This window comes from Megalobrama amblycephala, linkage group LG6 (genome assembly GCF_018812025.1).
Source record: "Megalobrama amblycephala isolate DHTTF-2021 linkage group LG6, ASM1881202v1, whole genome shotgun sequence".
NCBI classification, from domain to species: Eukaryota; Metazoa; Chordata; class Actinopteri; order Cypriniformes; family Xenocyprididae; genus Megalobrama; species Megalobrama amblycephala.
The window spans coordinates 20,584,710-20,605,697 of NC_063049.1; the positions used below are offsets into that span (position 1 = coordinate 20,584,710).

At 39.1% G+C, this 20,988-nt stretch overlaps 2 protein-coding genes across 7 annotated transcripts in view; both read left to right on the plus strand.

The window, feature by feature from the left end:
- The window catches only part of fam117bb (family with sequence similarity 117 member Bb), a 49,952-nt gene extending 46,667 nt beyond the window's left edge, over positions 1–3,285 (plus strand). The window contains exons 7-8 of the mRNA XM_048193290.1: positions 8–131; positions 298–3,285. Of these exons, the coding sequence (XP_048049247.1) occupies positions 8–131; positions 298–556 (383 nt within the window). The 3' untranslated portion in view covers positions 557–3,285. The remainder of the gene's footprint in view (positions 1–7; positions 132–297) is intronic.
- A 5,429-nt stretch (positions 3,286–8,714) lies between these two features.
- On the plus strand, positions 8,715–20,679 carry carf (calcium responsive transcription factor). 6 transcript variants are annotated; one of them, XR_007185246.1, is made up of 15 exons: positions 8,715–8,833; positions 9,433–9,544; positions 9,821–9,994; positions 10,200–10,311; positions 12,909–13,029; positions 13,393–13,474; positions 13,674–13,863; positions 14,285–14,405; positions 14,502–14,645; positions 14,742–15,252; positions 15,343–15,412; positions 17,237–17,349; positions 17,704–18,007; positions 18,129–18,316; positions 18,625–20,679. XR_007185246.1 is itself a non-coding variant. In XM_048193294.1 (15 exons), exons 2-15 carry the CDS (start codon positions 9,458–9,460, stop codon positions 18,164–18,166), a joined length of 2,004 nt encoding a protein of 667 aa, XP_048049251.1. In that variant the 5' UTR covers positions 8,716–8,833; positions 9,433–9,457; the 3' UTR covers positions 18,167–18,470. The 6 variants fall into 6 exon arrangements, 5 of the variants coding, with proteins under 5 accessions (XP_048049248.1, XP_048049251.1, XP_048049249.1 ...); XM_048193294.1 differs by lacking the exon at positions 18,625–20,679 and having other exon boundaries at positions 8,716–8,833; positions 10,182–10,311; positions 14,742–15,014; positions 15,096–15,252; positions 18,129–18,470; XM_048193291.1 differs by lacking the exon at positions 18,625–20,679 and having other exon boundaries at positions 18,129–18,470.
- The last annotated feature ends 309 nt before the right edge of the window (positions 20,680–20,988 follow it).

Below are 20,988 nucleotides of genomic sequence, written 5' to 3' on the forward strand. Positions count from 1 at the left end.
TTCACAGATCTAGCCCCCAGCTCACCACTACCCAAATACGCCTCATCCCCGAAGCCAAACAACAGCTACATGTTCAAACGCGAGCCACCCGAGGGCTGTGAGCGAGTCAAGGTCTTCACAGAGGAAACACAGTGAGTGCTGCAGTGTGTCCTGATCTGCTGCTTTATCTGCACTCTGTTCTCCGCTGTTGTGTTGCAGCATGAGCCTTGAAATGATGATAGCGTAACATTTACACAGACTTCAAAGCTGAGTCAGTGCTTCTCACCATCTTATCGCTCTCCTTTTTCATCTCCTCAGGGCCAGGCCTCAACGGGAGATCCCACAGTTCCTGTGCCCAGATAGGAACAAGGTCAACTTCATCCCCAAGAGCGGCTCCGCATTCTGCCTGGTCAGCATTCCCAAACCGCTGATGCCCACACAGGAGCTCAACAACCTCAAGAACCAGGGCGCCGCCCGCCTCACGCCCGAACCGGATCCGAGAGTCTCGCGAAGAACCTGCATGCTTTCCCAGCAGCCCTCAGGCTCCTCCCCCTCCCCCTGTTTGTCAGAGAGTTAGACACGCCCCTCAGCGAGCGTCCTAGCAACTGCATCCACGCATTTCATTAATCTAACGTGATAAAAAAAATGGACTCTCAGAGAACAAAGTGGTTATTAATAAACAGCAGCTTTCGTTGGGTGAAAAGAAGATGAAACGTTTGCCTTTTGCTATGCACATTTTTAGCTTTGTGCTTGTTCTCAAAGAACAAAGAGGCCATTTTGGGGGTTTTGGGTTTGGGATAAATGTATTTAGCTTTATATTATTGCTCTACCTTTCATAGAGCGAACCTGAGAATGTGTCTCGGATCACTATGAACACGAATCTAAAGAGGTGGCTACGTAGATCCGTTTTTGTGAGACACGACGTATGTTTTATAATAGTTTGCAGTGGATCGCGTTTGCGAGAATCGTTTCTATCGTACTAGGACCAGCACATCATTGAATACAAATGATGCCATTTCAAGTGAGACCAAGAGACCTGGTAGAATGAATTCTGGGTTGATGAAGGTCTCTCGGACTGAATCGTTGTCGCAGTAGCGGGCCTTCTCCGTTCAGTCCAGACAAAAGCAGCAGGGGAGCAGGAGGGACCGGTTCTCTGCCTTTTCTCCTCTTCCTTTCTCACTGGCGGCGAGGAGACAGAAAGGTGTTAAAGATAAGAATAGCGAGTGTGAGAGAAATCGCCGCTTGACGGCTACAGGACGAGTGGCCTGTAAACCTGATTCTTTTGTTTGCATAGCTGTAAAATGCGTTTCAAATGCATATGGGTCCAAACTCTGAACTTCAAACCCAGCAGGGAACAAAGTGAGAGAGTGAGAGGAGGGCAGGATCTGGGTGGACAGACAGACGGGATGTTTTCTTACCTCTCACAATGATTAAGCCGATTTAGCTCCAGGAATGTTTGAAAAAAAAAAAAAAAATGGACACGATAAGAACAAAATCGAAATGCGAAAATGTAACGCATAAATGTCCAGGTAGTTAACAATTCAGATGTCTATCAGAACATTCATGTAATGTTTCCTGTGATATCCAATGAAATAGTTTACAAAGTCAGAGCACATTATTGTCACCAGGTTGATTTAATGCATGCATTCTGGGAAATTTCAGTCAAATATGCGTGTGTGTGTGTGTGTGTGTATCACTAGATTCAAGCAATTAAAAACAGCACAGATTTTCTGTCCGTTTCCGTGTCTAAATGAACTAGGCCGCTTGAGTTGCTGTCATTTTCATCATTGTTGAGCATTTAGGCCGATTTCCTGTGCTGTAGTTGTTTTTAATCATTATTTTGTAAGAAATCAAATAGTGTCTGATGAAAGATTTATGCAGCTCACGCAAGTGCTTCTGTAGACTTGGCCAAAGAGAACATTTCCTGTGGCTCGGTGACAGTCATTGTGGATAGAATAGATAGAATTATAAGGCGACTTGGAGGGTTAGTTCACCCAAAAATGAAAAGTCATTTACTCTCGGCCTTGTGTCCTTTCAAAACTGTATGACTGACTTTCTTCTGTGGGACATGAAAGAAGATTATTTTGAGGAATGTTTCAGTGTTGTTTTTTCTTTTTGGTCCATACAATGGAAGTCATTGGTCACCAAAACTACTTCTTTTATGTTCCACAGAGTATACAAAGACAGGATTTTCATTTTTAGGTGAACTATCCCTTTAATGGACGATGCTAGTACTAGTTAAACGCTGCATGAGTCAGTTACAGGAGTCATTTCGGATTTCCAGCTTAAAGCTCAGAAGTGCTGTCGAAAGGTTACAGGATAACGCGCAGGTCACGGATTGTCTGCTTGTGGTTTGGCTCGTGATCGTCTCTCGCTCATGTTCTGTGCGGTTGTGCTTTGTGTGCAGGGTGGGGTTCCTCACAGTTGTTTTGTTGGGAGGCATTTTAACAGTTCCTGTTTTTTCTTGTTCACTGTTGTAGTTAAAGGGATAGTTCACACAAAAAATGAAAATTTTGTCATCAGTTAGTCACCCTCAAGTTGTTCCAAAAATACATTTCTTCACAAAAGAAACCAGAGAGTTGACACTTCCATATCATTTTTTTTCCTACTATGGAAGTCAATGGCTACCGTCAACATTCTTCAAAATATCTTCTTTTGTGTTCAACGGAAGAAAGATACTCATACAGGTTTGGAACAACTTGAGGCTGAGTAAGAGATGACAAAATTTTCATTTTTGGGTGAACTGTCCCTTTAAGGTATCGTTTTGAGCTTTAAAAAAAACAAAAAACATGAACCCTGGAATATTTTAGCACTTTTATACCAGCATTGTGAATCAGTTGGGGCCATACAGGGCCTCCATGTTTGAACTGAAATAAGCTCACAGCCTGTGATTACTATCGTAGATCAGTACTCAGGAATGTAAAAGCAGCAATCTCTTCTGGCAACGGCACAAGAATCCAAACGTTTCTTGCTCAAACACAAATTGATAATGTTTTATCAAGCGCTTTGTATATCTCCTTAGGATATGTATTGAAGTAGAGAAATCTCTCGCCGTAGGGCCAATATTAATATACTTTTATATGGGTAGTGGCCTTAAGTTTGTCTTTCTAATTAGAGCGGAATATCAGTCGCATATTAACGATCCATATGTACAACTTCTTAACACGGGGACAGTGATGTATGATGGGATACTGTGTTTTATGATGTCTGTCTCAGTGGATGTTTCTGCACATACTGTACACCATGTAGTCTCCTGTGTTGTTACATCTATGGAACTCAACAGAATAAAGTTGCACTCGCTCCAAATGTCTGAGGGTGTTTTTTGACGTGCGAGTTGAGTTTGGGGTTAACCGCTTTTCCAATAATGTCTCGGTTGGATGATGTGAAGTATGGTCATTAGTTGGAGCTGGTATCAAAGAGAACCAAAGAATATTAAACTAAACCGTCCAACCTTAAGCATCATTAGAAATGTGTTTCATCTCTTGCTGAGAACCAGAAATGTGGAGTAATGAAAATATTTGTATTTTGGCACTGGACCTCAAACATGTGTTTTTGGATGGACTCACACACGCCACCTAGTGGAAAATATGCTGTAATGACTCATGTCTTCACAGAAGTATGAAAATAATTTGTTTTCAGTCCTCAGGCTGGCTTTTTTTTCTGACTTAGTAACTAGTAATATGATTGGTTTGGGGAAAAGTCCGGTCTAGGAAATACTTTCTGCAGAAAGAAGGGATGCTTAAATTCACATGAAAGTACCTTAGCATCATAATTATTATTATATTCTCTATCATTTTCTATTAAAGGGATTGTTCACCCATATAAAAAAATTCTGTCATATTTCGTTCCAAACCTGTATGAGTTTCTATTCCTTAAAAGAAGATATTTTGAAGAATGTTGGTAACCAGACAGTTGTCGGTAGCCATTGACTTACATAGTAGGAAAAAAAAATACTATGGAAGTCAATGGCCACTGTCAGCTGTCTGGTTACCAACATTCTTCAATATGGGTGAGTAAATGATGAAAATTTTTTATTTTACAGTATGTGTACTTACAGTGTACTTACCTTATATTAACCAGTACTTTCTTAGGTAACTAGTTAGTACCTAGTTATTAACCAGCTATTGTAATAACTATAATAAGTACATAGTATGCACATGGGGAACAGGACTGTAAAATAATGTGCAACCCAATTTTCATTTTTGGGTGAACTATCCCTATAAGTTTGAGGTCAGTAAGATTTTTTTTTCAAGAAATTACCATTTTTATTCAGCATTAAGTTGATCAAAAGCGACAGTAAATAAATCTGTAATTAGGGCTGCACAACAATTAATCACGATTAATCGTTTCAAAATAAAAGTCTGTTACGTAATATGTGTGTGTTCTGTGTATAATAATTATGTATATATAAATACATGCACATACATGTATGAATTTAAGAAATATATACATGTATAAATAAATATACATATTTATATATATATATATATTTTATATTACATTAAATATAAATATTTTATATATAAATATAATTTTTTTTCTTAAATATATACATGTATGTGCATGTATTTATATATACATAATTATTATACACAGAACACACACATATATTACGTAACACAGACTTTTATTTTGCAAACGATTAATCGTGATTAATCGTTGTGCAGCCCTATCTGTAATGTTACAAAAGATTTTTATTCCAAATAAATGCTGTTCTTTTGACCTTTCTATTCATCATATATGGGCCATTTTACAGAATTGGTGCAAACTGCTGTCCCACAACCAAAAAACACATTTAAAAAGCATTTAAGTATTCAAATATTTGATGTTTACTAAGATCCTTCTATTATCTATTGAATTCCACAATAAAATTTAAAATATCAGTAAGCTTAATATATATATATAAAATCATCATTTATTGGGTACTTTCAGTTGGGAGGTGGCTGTACCGAAACCTAACCCTAACCTAAACATGTCACTACTGAAGCACTGTACGTTTGAGTCCATTGGGTGATTTTAACCACACTTCTACATTTTTGATCAGGAAATATTACTGTGTCCCTCTCTCTCATAGCCTCTCTTTCATAGTAGATAGGTACCATCATTTTAAGTTAAATGTGTTCAAAAGTCTGAAAATCTATGTGTAACTTTAAGGAACGTCACTACCAAACACCATTTTTCTGCAATTAAGCAAAATATTCCATGAAATGTAGTTTTTATGTGTGTACAACTGTTCAGAACTCATGAACTCAGAACCATGTGCTGATTATCATCTTTGAGCTAGGCTTAAAAGTGTCTAAAACTGTTTCGGTAGTGACACATAATCATTTATTTGGGGGAAATAAACAAAATTTTAGTACGGTTATGAAAATCATTAGTATTTTAATATGTTTTAGTAGTGTTTTGGTATGTGAGTTAAAATTCTGTAATGTGATGTGGCTACCAACTCATTACTGTCACTACTGAAAATGTGCAGTCATGACCGAAACATGGGATGTTTTGTCAAAAATAAAGTATATTGAATTAAGATGTTATTATAGTGTTTGGTTCAATGTATATTCAAACTAATGAATCTTTAACTTTGACATGATAAACTTTATGCAAAATACAACAAATCTCATAAATTACACTTGAAATGTTGTATTTCTAATTGTTATTGATTAACCTGTGAAAACTTTTTTTATATATATAGCAAAAAATATATTTACAAGGTAGATGTAAACAAAATCTTAATAGCTATCAATGTAACCCTTCTTATTAAATTATTTATCATTGTGTTTCGGTAGTGACAAATTTGGGGAGAGGAAAAATATTCCAAAACTTTCTGAAAATACAATATGAGAATTAACTGCACAATTACTAGAAATGTGTACCTTGGATATTATACAATTTGCATACATACAAAATTTGTGGAAAACGACATTTCCAACTCTGACTTTGAACAAATTCTGTAGAATGGCCCATATATTGATCAAATAAATACAGCCTTGGTAAGCAGAAGAAAAAAATTCACATCTGAATCACATTTAAAGGTGCCCTAGAATTAAAAATTGAATTTACCTTGGCATAGTTGAATAACAAGAGTTCAGTACATGGAAATGACATACAGTGAGTCTCAAACTCCATTGTTTCCTCCTTCTTATGTAAATCTCATTTGTTTAAAAGACCTCAGAAGAACAGGCGAATCTCAACATAACACCGACTGTTACGTAACAGTCGGGATCATTAATATGTACGCCCCAATATTTGCATATGCCAGCTCATGTTCAAGGCATTACACAAGGGCAGCCAGTATTAACGTCTGGATGTGCACAGCTGAATCATCAGACTAGGTAAGCAAGCAAGGACATTAGCAAAAAATGGCAGATGGAGCAATCAATAACTGACATGATCCATGATATCATGATATTTTTAGTGATATTTGTAAATTGTCTTTCTAAATGTTTCGTTAGCATGTTGCTAATGTACTGTTAAATGTGGTTAAAGTTACCATCGTTTCTTACTGTATTCACGGAGACAAGAGCCGTCGCTATTTTCATTTTTAAACACTTGCAGTCTGTGTAATGCATAAACACAACTTCATTCTTTATAAATCTCTCCAACAGTGTGTAATGTTAGCTTTAGCCACGGAGCACCATCAAACTCATTCAGAATCAAATGTAAACATCCAAATAAATACAATACTCACATAATCCGATGTATGCATGCAGCATGCATGACGAACACTTTGTAAAGATCCATTTTGAAGGTTATATTAGCTGTGTAAACTTTGTTTATGCAATGATAGAGTCGAGAGCTCTGGGGGGGCGGAGAGCGCGAGCAATTAAAGGGGCCGCAGCCTGAATCGGCGCATTTCTAATTATGCCCCAAAATAGGCAGTTAAAAAAATGAATGAAATTAAATTAAAAAAAATCTATGGGGTATTTTGAGCTGAAACTTCACAGACACATTCAGGGGACACCTTAGACTTATATTACATCTTGTAAAAAAGCGTTCGATGGCACCTTTAAATAAAAAATCACAAACAGAATCTGACATTTTTCATTTCAATCTGGGCCACTTTCATACATAGACTTAAATCAGTAGTCCTAAATGATCTTCTCATATTAAAATCTCCATTCACTGACTAGAACAACACAGATGAACTGATGAATGAACCCTCTATGGAGTTGACATCAGTACAGGAGTGATATGGAGTGGGTGCTGTGGTTCGAGCCATGTGTGTGCAACAAGTGTAGCTAGAAGGTGTTTGAAATGGTTCAGTCATGCAAACTCTTCAGCCGTCGTCCACTGACACCCCTCCCTTCTCTCTCTCTCTCTTTTTGTAAGGTCTTTTGTGAATGTAGGGGCAAAAATGTTCACACGGAGGGCAGTCCAAACAGGGGCTTTTTCCCCAGTGACTCCGTACCCCACCTCATCCCCCGCCAGAGACAGGGCCATTACACAGCAGTATTTCAGGTCAGTCCCAGACATCAATCCCACAATGCACCTCATTGCCTCATGTTGCATTTAAACCCCACAGACACAGAATGAGAAATGATGTAAAATGGATGCAGGAAATAGACCACGTATGACACTCTTTTGTCATTTGAAACTAAAAGAAGGAAGAGGACCTGAAAGAAGCTTGTTCGAGGGGAGCCCTCATAATTGGACATGGCGTGTGTTTAGCCTCACAGTGGGTTTCGTTTCTGACTGAATGCGCTATAAGAAATATGACATTTTTAGCATGCATTGAATGATAAGTCTGTGAATGCATCAGTGCTTGATTGAGAAAACAGCAAATTGAACTCAGAATGGTTCTGCTGACATGTTCCATCAAAACCTCAGTGTGAGACAGTGTGAACGCCCCTGTGAGCGAGAGCGGGACGCCCTGCTGAGGCCCCGGGGCAGCTCGGCCTCTAATCTCACTCCCAGCCTGGGATCATAGGCCCAGATTCCTCACGTTTTCTCGTCACTCTGAGCGTGCAAGACTCATTGTTACAGGCTCAGCTCAAACACTGTCCTGTTAGTTTAGACCTGACAAAGGATCAGCTGCTTCAACACAGTCATACAGACTCCTCCAGATCTGCAGCGCTCAAAGATCTTTTCCTGTTTGGCTTTCTAGAGGAACGCAGAGATATGATGTTCCCCTGGTTAACATTTGAGAACTGTTATTTAAGTCTTCTACTTATTCAAGAAAATGTAGGATTTGTGAAGTTCATTTTTGAGGGGGTTAAGAAAGGGATGGAACACATTTTTGTTTTGTTAAGATGTAGCGCCTCTTACCGGTGAGACGGATGTATAACAACAAATATCTTCAATTTTATTGTTTTGCCAAGTCATCCGTTGAATATGAATGGAAGAATAATATTCTTTAGTAATTAAAAATATTTATTTACAATATCAAAATATAATAAAAATACTTATTATTGTTTTTTTTTAATAAAAATGTATTTATGTATATGTAAGAAATATGTATTTTTACAGCTCAACGTGAATACCATTATGAAAATTAAGCACATTTTACCCACAAATTATGATTTTCATATATTTTTTTCAGTTGTTTTGCTCTGTTAGTACAGTGTTAAACAGTTTCAGTTTGACTTTATCATTATGAAAGCGCAAAACATACAGAAAAGCATGTGGAAGAAGTATACAAACCATACAAAAGGACAAACGAGTTATTTTTCACATTTATAAACTTGTACTTGTCATATTTAAATGAAAGAAATAGGTTTTTCTGAAAGAATGAATTTACAGGTCAAAGTGAAGGAGAGAGCGTGTTCTACGGAAGCCGCGAGGATTCAAACTGCAGGCGGATGATGATGCGCAGCTTACGCGTTTTTCGGCGTGAGGAATCCCGGACGAAGACGAGGTTGAGTAGACTCGTTTTCAATTTTCCTCCTTCCTGTATATAAAGCCTGGGCTCGGCTGCATCCCGTACATTGGGATGCGCTGTCAGAGCGAGCTGACTCAAAATATGATTTAAATTCAGTCTAACGCTAGAGATCTGTCTGTTTTCTTTCTTTTACACGCTGTGTTTACATGAAACTGCTGCGCTAGCACTGATCCAACATGGCGTTTATCTTTCAAAATTATGTTAATTTGTCACATTTGTGTAACGCTCTTCACTTGCAAAATATAAAAACACTAGAAAGTGTTGCTTAAAATTAGTTTATAACATTCCCTTTGAAATGTTAGTACGATGCAGATTGAGTTGTTTCATAATAATCACTGACAAATGCACCTTTTATTGCTCCTTTATTCATGTAATCGGAAACATTGCACTTAAACTTGAAATCTAAAGAGATGGCCACTTTTATACAAAAAAAAAAAAAAAAAGGCATATGTTTTTTGACACCCATTAAAATTATTTTTTCTTGTACTAAATTCACCAAAATATATTATCCCCTGGTAAATAAACTAAATTCATGCACAATTGTAGTTAATCTCTGGCTTGGGCTGTTGGTTTAGACTGCTGTGATGTCTGATAGAATACATGGAGGAGGAAGAGAGAGATGTGAAGTGTGCTCTTCAGGCTGAAGAGAGAGAGGATGCACAGCCGGCCAACACACGAGCTGGACTGGTAAGGATGTATGTGGACTAGTAGAAAATCTATACAGTACTGAATAATTATTGTATAACCCACTCTTCACTAAAAGATGTATGCATGTTAAATGGCCACACACACACAAAAATAATGAGTTGGGTGGATCTCATAGAAGCCCTAATCATATGTTTGACACTTCCCTAAATGCATCATTAAATATTAAACAGCACTAAATAAATCAATGTAAAGAACTGTAAAATATCAGCTGTCGATGTTCAAACAATTTATTATTGTTGTATTGTGATGTCTTAGCAACCTGACAAAACCTCAAAAGCTAAAGAAAATGCAGATGCACAAGTGCTTCCATCAGTCATTCCAGCCCCAGAAACTGTAGCAGCCAATCAGAAGCCCTCTACAGTCCCGGAACAAGCGGACAACTTAGTTATACTTGACCAAAATGGACATCCTATTCAGTATGAGCAGGTGGTAAGAACATTGCACTATGACCCATCACCATAAACTATATTACTCACACTAGATGACATGTATCAACCATGTACTTGACTCAGTCACTAGATTTACAGAAATATTCAAATATAGGTTTGACCTTATGTATTCCACCCAAGTCATTTTGAACTAACTCTATTTATGAATGTTTTTCCCCACCTCAAAGACAGATTTGTTTTTTCAGGTGATCGTGAAAGGGGAGAATGGACAGCTGTACGGTGTCCCATCTGTGTCTATAGGGGGCTCTCAGATGTTACTACCTCATGGTCAGCTGTTGAATGTAGTAAACTCATCAGGTAATTAATTATGTTTTTGTAATTAAATACATTACTGACTATTACTTTTCCAATTTTATATATATATATATATATATATATATATATATATATATATACAACCGCTGGCCTCTTCATTAGGTACATCTGTTCAACTGCTGTTCAATGCAAATATCTAACTCTAGCAACTCAATGCATTTAGGCATGTAGACATGGTCAAGACGACCAAGTTCAAACTGAGTATCAGAATGGGGAACAAAAGGTAATTTAAGTGACTTTGAACGTGGCATATTTTTGGTGCCAGATGGGCTGGTCTGAGTATTTCAGAAGCTGCTGATCTACTGGGATTGTTCACGCACATATCCAGTGAGCAGCAGTTCTGTGGGCAAAAATGATCAGAGAATGACCAGACTGGTTCGAGCTGGTAGAAAGACAACAATAACTCAAATAAACACCCATTACTACTGAAGTACTGTATGCAAAAGAGCGTCTCTGAATGCACAACACGTTGAACCTTGAAGCAGATGGGCTGCAGCAGCAGAAGACCACACCAGGTGCCACTCCAGTCCTGTCAAATAAGAGCAGGAAACTGAGGCTACAATTCACACGGGCTCACCAAAATTGGACAATAGAAGATTGGAAAAACATTGCCTGGTCTGATGAGTCTCGATTTCTGCTGTGATTCGGATTGTAGGGTCAGAATTTAGTGTAAACAACATGAAATCATGGATCCATCCTGCACTGTATTAATGGTTCAGGCTGGTGGTGTAATGGTGTGGGGGATATTTTCTTGGCACACTTTGGGCCCCTTAGTACCAACTGAGCCAATTAAACACCACAGCCTACCTGAGTATTGTTGCTGACCATGTCCATCCCTATATTACCACAGTGTACACATCTTCTGGTGGCTACTTCCAGCAGGATAACGTGCCATGTCACAAAGTTCAAATCATCTTAAACTTATTTCTTGAACATGATAATGAGTTTGCTGTACTAAAATGACCTCCACAGTCACCAGATCTCAATCCAGTAGAGCAGATTTGGGATGTGGGGGAACGGGAGATTCACATCATGAATGTGCAGCCGACAGATCTGAAGCAACTGCCTGGTGCTATCATGTCAATATGGACCAAAATATCTGAGGAAAGTTTCCAGCACCTTGTTGAATATATAAATGCCACAAAGATTTAAGGCAGTTCTGAAGGCAAAAGGGGGTCCGACCCGGTACTAGAAAGGTGTACCTAATAAAGTGGCTGGTGAGTGTGTATACTATATTATACATATACACACCGATCAGGCATAACATTATGGCCACTGACAAGTGAAGTGAATAACACTGATTATCTCTTCATCACAGCACCTGTTAGTGGGTGCAAGTGCAGCAAGTAAACATTTTGTCCTCAAAGTTGATGTGTTAGAAGCAGGAAAAATGGGCAAGCGTAAGGATTTGAGCAAGTATGACAAGGGCCAAATTGTGATGGCTAGATGACTGGGTCAGAGCATCTACAAAACTGCAGCTCTTGTGGGGTGTTCCCGGTCTGCAGTGGTCAGTATCTATCAAAAGTGGTCCAAGGAAGGAACAGTGGTGAACCAGCGACAGGGTCATAGATGCACGTGGGGAGCAAAGGCTGGCCCGTGTGGTTTGATCAAACAGACGAGCTACTGTAGCTCAGATTGCTCAAGAAGTTAATTCTGGTTCTGATAGAAAGGTGTCAGAATACACAGTGCATCGCAGTTTGTTGCGTATGGGGCTGCATAGCCGCTGACCCCTGTCCACTGCTGAAAGAGCCAACAGTGGGCACGTGAGAATCAGAACTGGACCACGAAGCAATGGAAGAAGGTGGCCTGGTCTGATGAATCATGGTTTCTTTTACATCACATGGATGGCCTGGTGCGTGTGCGTCGCTTACCTGGGGAACACATGGCACCAGGATGCACTATGGGAAGAAGGCAAGCCGGCGGAGACAGTGTGATAATTTGGGCAATGTTCTGCTCGGAAACCTTGGGTCCTGCCATCCATGTGGATGTTACTTTGACACGTACCACCTACCTAAGCATTGTTGCAGACCATGTACACCCTTTCATGGAAACGGTATTCCCTGGTGGCTGTGGCCTCTTATAGCAGGATAATGCACCCTGCCATAAAGCAAAAATGGTTCAGGAATGGTTTGAGGAGCACAACAACGAGTTTGAGGTGTTGACTTGGCCTCCAAATTCCCCAGATCTCAATCCAATCGAGCATCTGTGGGATGTGCTGAACAAATAAGTCCGATCCATGGAGGCTCCACCTCACAACTTACAGGACTTAAAGGATCTGCTGCTAACATCTTGGTATCAGATACCACAGCACACCTTCAGGGGTCTAGTGGAGTCCATGCCTCGACGGGTCAGGGTTGCTTTGGCAGCAAAGGGGGACCAATACAATATTAGGAGGTGGTCATAATGTCATGCCTGATTGGTGTATATATATGCACATGTAATGTAATATATATTAAAAATCTAACAACGAAGAGATGAAATAGAAATAATAAAGAATAATATAAATAGAAAATGTAAAGAATAATGAAGAAAATTGGTTGCTGTCCAGTTCTGCCATTTCTTTCTGTTCTTTTAAATAGGTATCTTTTTGGAGAAAAGACAGCAGACAACCATCACATCCATAAAAGACAATGATGGCACTCATACTTTATCTGCACTAGCGCCTCAGAATGTCACTGGTATTAAAATTCAGAAAAAAAGGTCAGTAAACATCATTATATCTGCCACATTCTGTATCTAATCTGAAAGATAAACTTTCATAATGTGTGTTTGTTGCTTTTTATTACCATTTTATTATAAACTACATGCTTTAAACAAGGCAGCTGATTTGTTTTAAAAGTTCAAAAACACTTATTTGAGAACAGATTTCTCTTACACAGACTAAATGGAGCTGGAAAAATCTGAACTGGATTAGTAAAAAAACATATACCGGTTGACAAACAAATTACCCAATTTAACTTCTGTTCTGGCTCAATTTATCCCTTGCCTGAACAACAAGAAAACTGCTTTAGGTTGTGCCAAGATATTGACAGTTGTATTAAAATGTCTTCTCATTTCTTTCAGTTCTCCTGATATATTTGAGCCCCCAGTGAAGCCACTGCCACCAGGGGCACCAAACTGGGCTCTAAGATTGCGTGGATGTGAGGTTTGTCCAGTAGAAAATGGCTAAATTGATTTTTTTAAAGTAAAGTGTAACATGCTTGGAAATAGCCTAAATGCGTTGTAATTTCTATTGTGTTTTTAGAGCCCTCTGTCAAACAGATCCATTTACAGCAAACACAATCTAATATGGCTTGGTAAATTTTTTTTTTTTTTTGACTTTCTGATTGTTTCACGAGGAGCAGAAGATCGGAGACTCGTACCGGGGTTACTGTAACACAGAGGCAGAGCTGGAGGCCGTTCTGCTTCTACACAAGCAGCAGACTCACGCTGTGTTTGGCACCCGTCAATCACCCTCACCGGCTAAACCAGCCACCAGACTCATGTGGAAATCACAGTATGTGCCCTACGATGGCGTTCCCTTTGTTAATGCAGGTAATCTGGCTGGTTTTGCTCGTGGGATCTGTGGTATGACTTTATGTCAGATACCCTTATTTGAGTCTGAAAGCTGTTTAGTCATGTAGTGTGTACTACTAAATACTTTTATTCAGTAAGGAAAAGTAAATCAAAAGTGACAGTGAAGGCATTCATAAAGATTAAGCAACAACAATGGTCAGATAAATCAGCATTAGAATGACTTCTTGTCATCACTGGAATTAAATTTAAATATATTTGAATAGAAAACAGTTATTTTAAATTGTAATAATATTTTACAATATTACTGTATTTTTGATAAAAATAGCAGACGTGGTGAGCATCAGAGACTTCTTAAAAAAATAATAATAAAATCTTACCAACCCCAAACATTTTACAGTATGCTCACAAAGTCATTTTATCTTGACTTTTATGGTTTAAGGAAGCCGAGCCATTGTGATGGAATGCCAGTTTGGTCCACGGAGGAAGGGCGTTCAACCAAAAAAAGGGTCTGAACAAGAAACAAATCAAAACATCTTCTACAAAGCAACCTGCCCTGCCAGGTACACAACCTACAGTTGGGCCAAGGACAACAGATTTGTTCTGTGCACAGGAAGCTTATTATGAAACACACACTGTAATATTTCACCATTTTTCAGAATATATATCAAAAAAGTTCGAAAGTTCCTGGAGTACAAGGTTCCAACAGATCCCAAAGTGGACAAGAAGGTAGTGCGGCAAGAGCAGGAGAAAGCCTTCTTCAACCTCAAGAAAAGTTTATGGGATGTTGGAGGCGTTGTAAGGTATAAACATCTTGTCATCACAGTTGAAAAAAAAAAAGTCCATCACATGAAGTGACTTACTGCAAGGTTCACTTCACTCATTTACATCCGTGGCAGGTATTACATCCAGCTCCCTACTGAGAAAGCCCACCTGTACCATGACGTGGACACTGCAAACCTACCTCCACTTCCGGAGCAGATCTGCTTTGCAGAGGAAGAGCAAAATGAAGAGGAAGAGACAGAGGAGCTAGGCAGTGAATCCATGCAGGATGTCATGATGGAGGATGGGGCGTCCTTACCCTCTCGACTACACCCACTCGTGGCGGAGAAGATCTGCGAGTTGGTGGCACAAGGTCATAGCCAGGTTTACACCGTCCGCAAGCAGCTCAGGTATGACTCAGATGGTTTCAATTCTCCTTTGTTTCATTTGCTGAAAAACTATTTACTGTTGCTTTCTGAACACCCTGACAGGAGGTTTGTGGAACATGAGATGTTCGGGTCGGAGGAAGTGCCAGAGAGACACAATCTGTGTTACTTTCCCACTGTCAATGACATCAAGAACCACATCCATGAGGCTCAGAAAGCTCTTCAGCTGACAGCAGGACCACTCGCTACCTCAGATACAGAGGTGTGGACAGAAAATATGTTTCTAAGGCATTAGATTGATGAGCACAAATATGCCAACCATTTTCTTTTTATGTTTTTGTTGTTGTTGCAGTGGAAAGCAGAGGCTAATAACCTGCTTCCAGAGACTTTGACCTTGACCCTGACTCCTGCTACTGTGGACGGTAAAATACTGATGAAATATTGTTTGAAATTTGACATGAATTATTAATGTCTTGAGGCTGGAATACACTGCATTCTGGAGGAGCAGATGCCTTTTGCTGAAAGTCATAGATTTCGGGTGGTCGGAATTGACCAATTTTACAAAAAAGTATTGGTGCAGTCCATTTATACCCGGAAGTTGGAAATTCAGAGTTCCCAGTAGGAACTTTTAACTGGAACGCCCCCCTCAGGTTGGAGTTACAACTCGGAATCTCGTAGGAACTGCAACAACCCTGACTTGAGAATCAAAATGGCTGCTCAGTGCATGAACAGTAAGTGAGTAGTAGTAGCAGTGCTTCCCACACATAGACTTTACTTGGGCGGGCCGCCCAGGTTTATTAGCGGCCGCCCAAGTATATTTGGAGACACATTTTTGCTTTTATTATTTTTATCCTCTTATACTTTTATATATATTTCGTACCTGCTCGTTATGTGCGCGTCAGAGCTGTTTACTCCCGCTAACATTCCCACGGGCGCTGCATTTTGCAAAGTCACAAGGTGGCGCTGTTGCCCGTTCTACAAGCTCGCTTTTCAGACTGCTTCAAAGCGATTCTCAATCAATGGAAAGCGCAGATTTATGCCAAGCGATTGCTAATGAACTCAAGTTGATGAATTATTACAATGTCTACTTCATGGCCTTTTATATAAAATGTTTTATATGGTTGTAAGAATCTGAAGGATCAGCCTGCAATTGTGTAGACATTTCAAAATAAGAGTCCCAGTGTATTTTGGGCTTGTTTATAATTAAAAGTCACATGCTAATTTTTTTCTTTTTCTTTTGGGCATTATTGGTATTTTAGTTACACAATAAATTGTATTTAATTTGATTTCCATTTAATTCATAGTAAATTATTGTAGTCTCCCCCACAGGAAGAAAAGACTAAGAACATTATTTGACACATATATTATTCATTTTATAAATTTTACTAGTAAAATCTGTGTCCCATTTACTGAGAGAGACACTATATGACAGAAAGGAGAACCATTTAAATGCTGTAATTTTGCATAATTTACAATGCATAATATTAGTATATAATTAAATGTAATAGTATGCTATGTAATTAAAATTAATTTCAATAAATAAAAATACAGTCAAAAATCACACATTATTTGTTTGTCACATGTAGTAGACCATTTTTGTGCCGTGGGTAATAGGAGGATTTTTAGTATATTTCAAACCTGTGGGAAGCACTGAGTAGTAATATATTGTTAAGCCCTTGTTTGTCTGCGTTTTAATGAACTCAGTGGTGCACAGAGTACTATCCAACCTCTATTTGTGAACGTGATACTTATCTGTGCACCATTTGTATTCCGAAAGAGCAAGCACAACAAAGGTTTGCCTGGACACGTCCATCTTGGTTTTCCAACATGTGTACTGGAATGTGATGTGTCAACTCAAGTGTGACGTCATTACTAGCACATCTGACTTCAGAGGTAAATGGAAAGCACCATTTGACAGGCACCTACTGTGATTTTTTTAAGCTCCAGACTGTGATTCCGTCCATTTGGAGGATATCAAACTTTGATTTTTGAGTCAATTTTAGAACAGTTTTGTTTGATTTTTTTTGTGTTCGAAATGACTTGAAAGTCTGGTATTGTGTGATCCTCAGTCGTTTAGTGTATGATGGCCTGTAACCAGCATGTGTCTGATGCCTAGAGTTATAAAATAAATCTGTTCAGAAGTTGTGTAGTGTATTCCAGCCAACATCATGGAATCATTCAATACAATGTTTAAAACCATTGTTTACCCTGCCACAGAATATAGTGTACTGCTGTTATATTGACAGTGTCCTCTCAGAAGGAAGGACTCTTGGAAGAGAGTGACACTCTTTCTCCAGAGGCTGTGCAGCTCTTCAGCTCTCTCACCTCACTGCAGCCCAAGATCTTTGCACATCTCCAGGTGACCATGTCCTGAATTGACAATTTTTTTTGATTAATGCGAACATTAAATGAACATTCATTCATTCATTTTATCATTTGCAAACATGGGAAGGTTACTTTTGAATGTTCTCTGAACACTCTGAAACAAGTGGTAACACATAAACGTTTTAATTGGATGTTCGTCTAACAATTTTTAAGAAAAAAAAAGTTAATAAATAATGTTTTTGTGCTTGAGTTTTGAGAAGACCAGATAACTTTGAACAGATGTTCTCCTAATGTTAGTGGAAGAATGTTTGTATAACTTTGAGAGAACCTTGCCTGGATTGATTTCTGAGAATGTTCCCTGTATGTTCCCTCTTCTCTTGTCTGATAGGCAATCCAGCTACAGCCAGCCTTGTGTCCAGTTGAAGACTCTGCCCAACCTACAACAACACCACCAGAAGCCCAAGAGCTGTCCAGTCCTGCACCTCCACAGCCTGTTCTGCTGAGTCCGTCCCAGTTCCTCCAGTCGAGTGGCAGTGGTGGTGAAAGCATATCTCTGTGTGACCCCCCGACCCTGCTCGGCATGAGTCAGCTGGTGAGTGTGACTAACGTCGGAGCTGAAGGTGGCATCACACAGATCCTGCTGGAGGACGGACAGGCCATTCCAGTCCAGATTGTGGACCCTTCAAGCATAGGTAAGTACATGGCAACACAGAAATAGAAAAAAAAAAAATCTCTATTTTTTTATTGGTTCCCATGTTTAACCAATTAGAATCATGAAAATAACATGTAAACCTGTTGTTTCTTATTGCTCAGCTTTGACTTCCCCAGCAGATGACACTTCAGTTAAATAGGACATTGGGAAATCTATGGATGTGTCAGCAGAGCCAGACAGAGGCTGGAAATACAACAATGACAAAAGAAAAGAAACGGCCTTGTCTGTGACAGAACAGCGTTTGACGATTGAGCTCTTAGATCAATGGAGGACTGATTCATTGTATCAAGTACAGTATTATGTAAACTCATGCAATATTGATTTGTATTATTATTTGTTTCCATTTCCCATTATTGCTATTTTAATTTATTACAGTGTTGACTGGAGAAAAAGGCAATTTCTCAAAAGTATGAATGAGATCAAGATTAAATATTTAAAGCTAATTGTCTTGTGTTGCATTCATTTGTGTTACCTTGTTCTCTTTGAATGGTTGCTTCCATTGATCCATCAATGACTTCCACACATAATGAGTTTGAATTTTCTTCCATGTATTCTGATGTTGCTGTTGTCGTTGTAACAAGACTGATCTTCTGCCAGGAACATCAGGTCAATCTGCTGCTGTCCAGAATCAGGTGGTCTGTCTTCGTCTGGCATCTCCGCTGAGACCTGTCCACTATGGGTGACCCTACCAGTAGTTGTGAAGTACCAGTGGCGTAGCTCTCAGCATCACTGATGCACACAAGCCCTCACAGCACGTCAAGCTGCAAACCGTGTGAGGGACCCTAACCTACCCTAACCGCATATCAACCAGCCACTCAAAACGTCCTAACAACCATAGAGCAACGCACGAAAAACCTCTCAGAAGAGTCCAGCAACCGCAAAGAAACACACTAACAACCGCACAAAAAACCTTGTCAACACACAGGAAACCACCCAAAACATCCCAACAACCTCGTAGCAAAAACACTTAGAACATCCTGGGAACCGAATATCAATGCACCAACAATCACCAAAAACATCCTAACAACCAGACAGCAATGTGCAAAAGACTTACTCCAGAAAATAAAACTTACTATATAAAATAAAACTTATTATAGAAAATGAAACTTACTATATAAAACTATAAACTTACTCTCTGACTATATACAGTATTTACATGCGTCAGTCCCGCTGTGTGATCCTCTGGCTCCATGTGACGCTGTGATGACTCAGTATCTGGGCTTCTTTCTTCGGGGTTCCTCAGGCAGGGGCTCTTCACTGATGTCCACGTGGATTCGAGGAGCAAAGCTTCTGCTGGTTGTGAAGAAGCTCTCAGTGATCAGGACACGTCCATCAGGCTGCTCCGTCTCCACCAGTGAAGGGCGCTTGAGTGTCTCCCACAGCCGCTGCTTGATCTTCAGTCCCAGCTCAAGACTAGGGACGGCGGCGACCGCAGCGTGTCTTCATCATGGGCTCCACCACAGAGCTGTAGATGTCCTGGTAGTCCTGCACGCTGCAGCCGTGGATGGAGACCGGCTCTTCTTGCTGACACACGTCCACTGAAGACACTGAGGCTGCTGGACGGATGTCAGGAAGGACAGCAGCGTTCTTCAGGTAGCGCTCCTCCAAACCTGTGGGTCTTTGAGCTTTCCCAGAGATACAGCTGTAAGTGTGATCCAACCTGATTACAGCTGCCAGCTGTGAAAGCTCACAGGGGTCTGGACTGGAAGAGACGCCCTCCACCAAGAATCCCCTCAGGTGTGTGGGAAGAGCCCTGGATCTTCTCGGGCGACGCTGCTCCATAAAGATGAATCAAGAATAACTTTGATGAAATGTTTGAAGTTGTATAGATGTGATGAGCTTGTAGCTTCAAGGCTTCAGATACAGTTGTTTTGATTTCAAATATCAACTCAAGCTGCTGGACTGACAGAGAATGTTGAGGCTCATTTAAATGTAAACAACACTTGATATCATCAGTAAGTCCATTAGAGCAGCTGTACTGTATGCTTCTATATTATCATTATCATCTTCATTCACAGTTTATATATGCATGTATATATATATATATATATATATATATATATATATATATATATATATATATTCCTCATCTTTGTGTGCATGTAGTGGTGTCTGTTAAGGCCAGCATCATAATTAGGAACTGCTCTATATTAGTGGTTCATGAATGAATTTGTGTGTTGAATGAATCTTAAGTGAACGAATCATTCTTGCACTGACTCGTATCTTTTGTTCATTGAAGTCTCCTCTTTTTGAAGTGCTCATCTGCTTAACAAGCCGGTAGTATTGGAGAGCGGCCTGTGTAAATCTTGTTGGTGAATGAATATTCAGATGAACATACATATTTTTGTTTACATTTTTATTTATTCTTGCCTTTTTTTCTAGCTTGTTAAATGTCCAGTAGCTGACCAAATAAAGCAAAAACAACAGATCTGCTCAAATTATCAAATTAATTCTGTTTTTAACCCGTGTCTTGATTTTGTAATTGAAGACACCAAAGACAAAAAGAAACTTGAAGTTGTGAACAAGAAACATTGAGCAGGTGAAAAGAAGAACGCAAAGACACATTGTATGTTTTGGCAAAATGTATAGTCATTGTCAATCTAATGCCATTTGACTTGATTTTTCTATCTCAAAATAAAATCAACAAATTAATTATTTTAAAGCATGCAAGTATATGCTTTGTTTACGGTCTTCTGTTTGCTAACTTACAAATCAATGCATATTTTTTATCCACTGGTCTTATTGGCTAGTTAAATAATATAATAATTCATAATGATGTCTTACATTATTATGAATTGTAATATAATTGTACAATGTAAGACAATTACATTATTTTACAGTCTATGGCTGCAACTAACGATAATCAATTAATCTATTGATTATTCCTTCATATAATCTAAAGGCCTATTTTATTTTCTATATTTTTATATATATTCCACATCTTGCTCCAAATACTGAAAG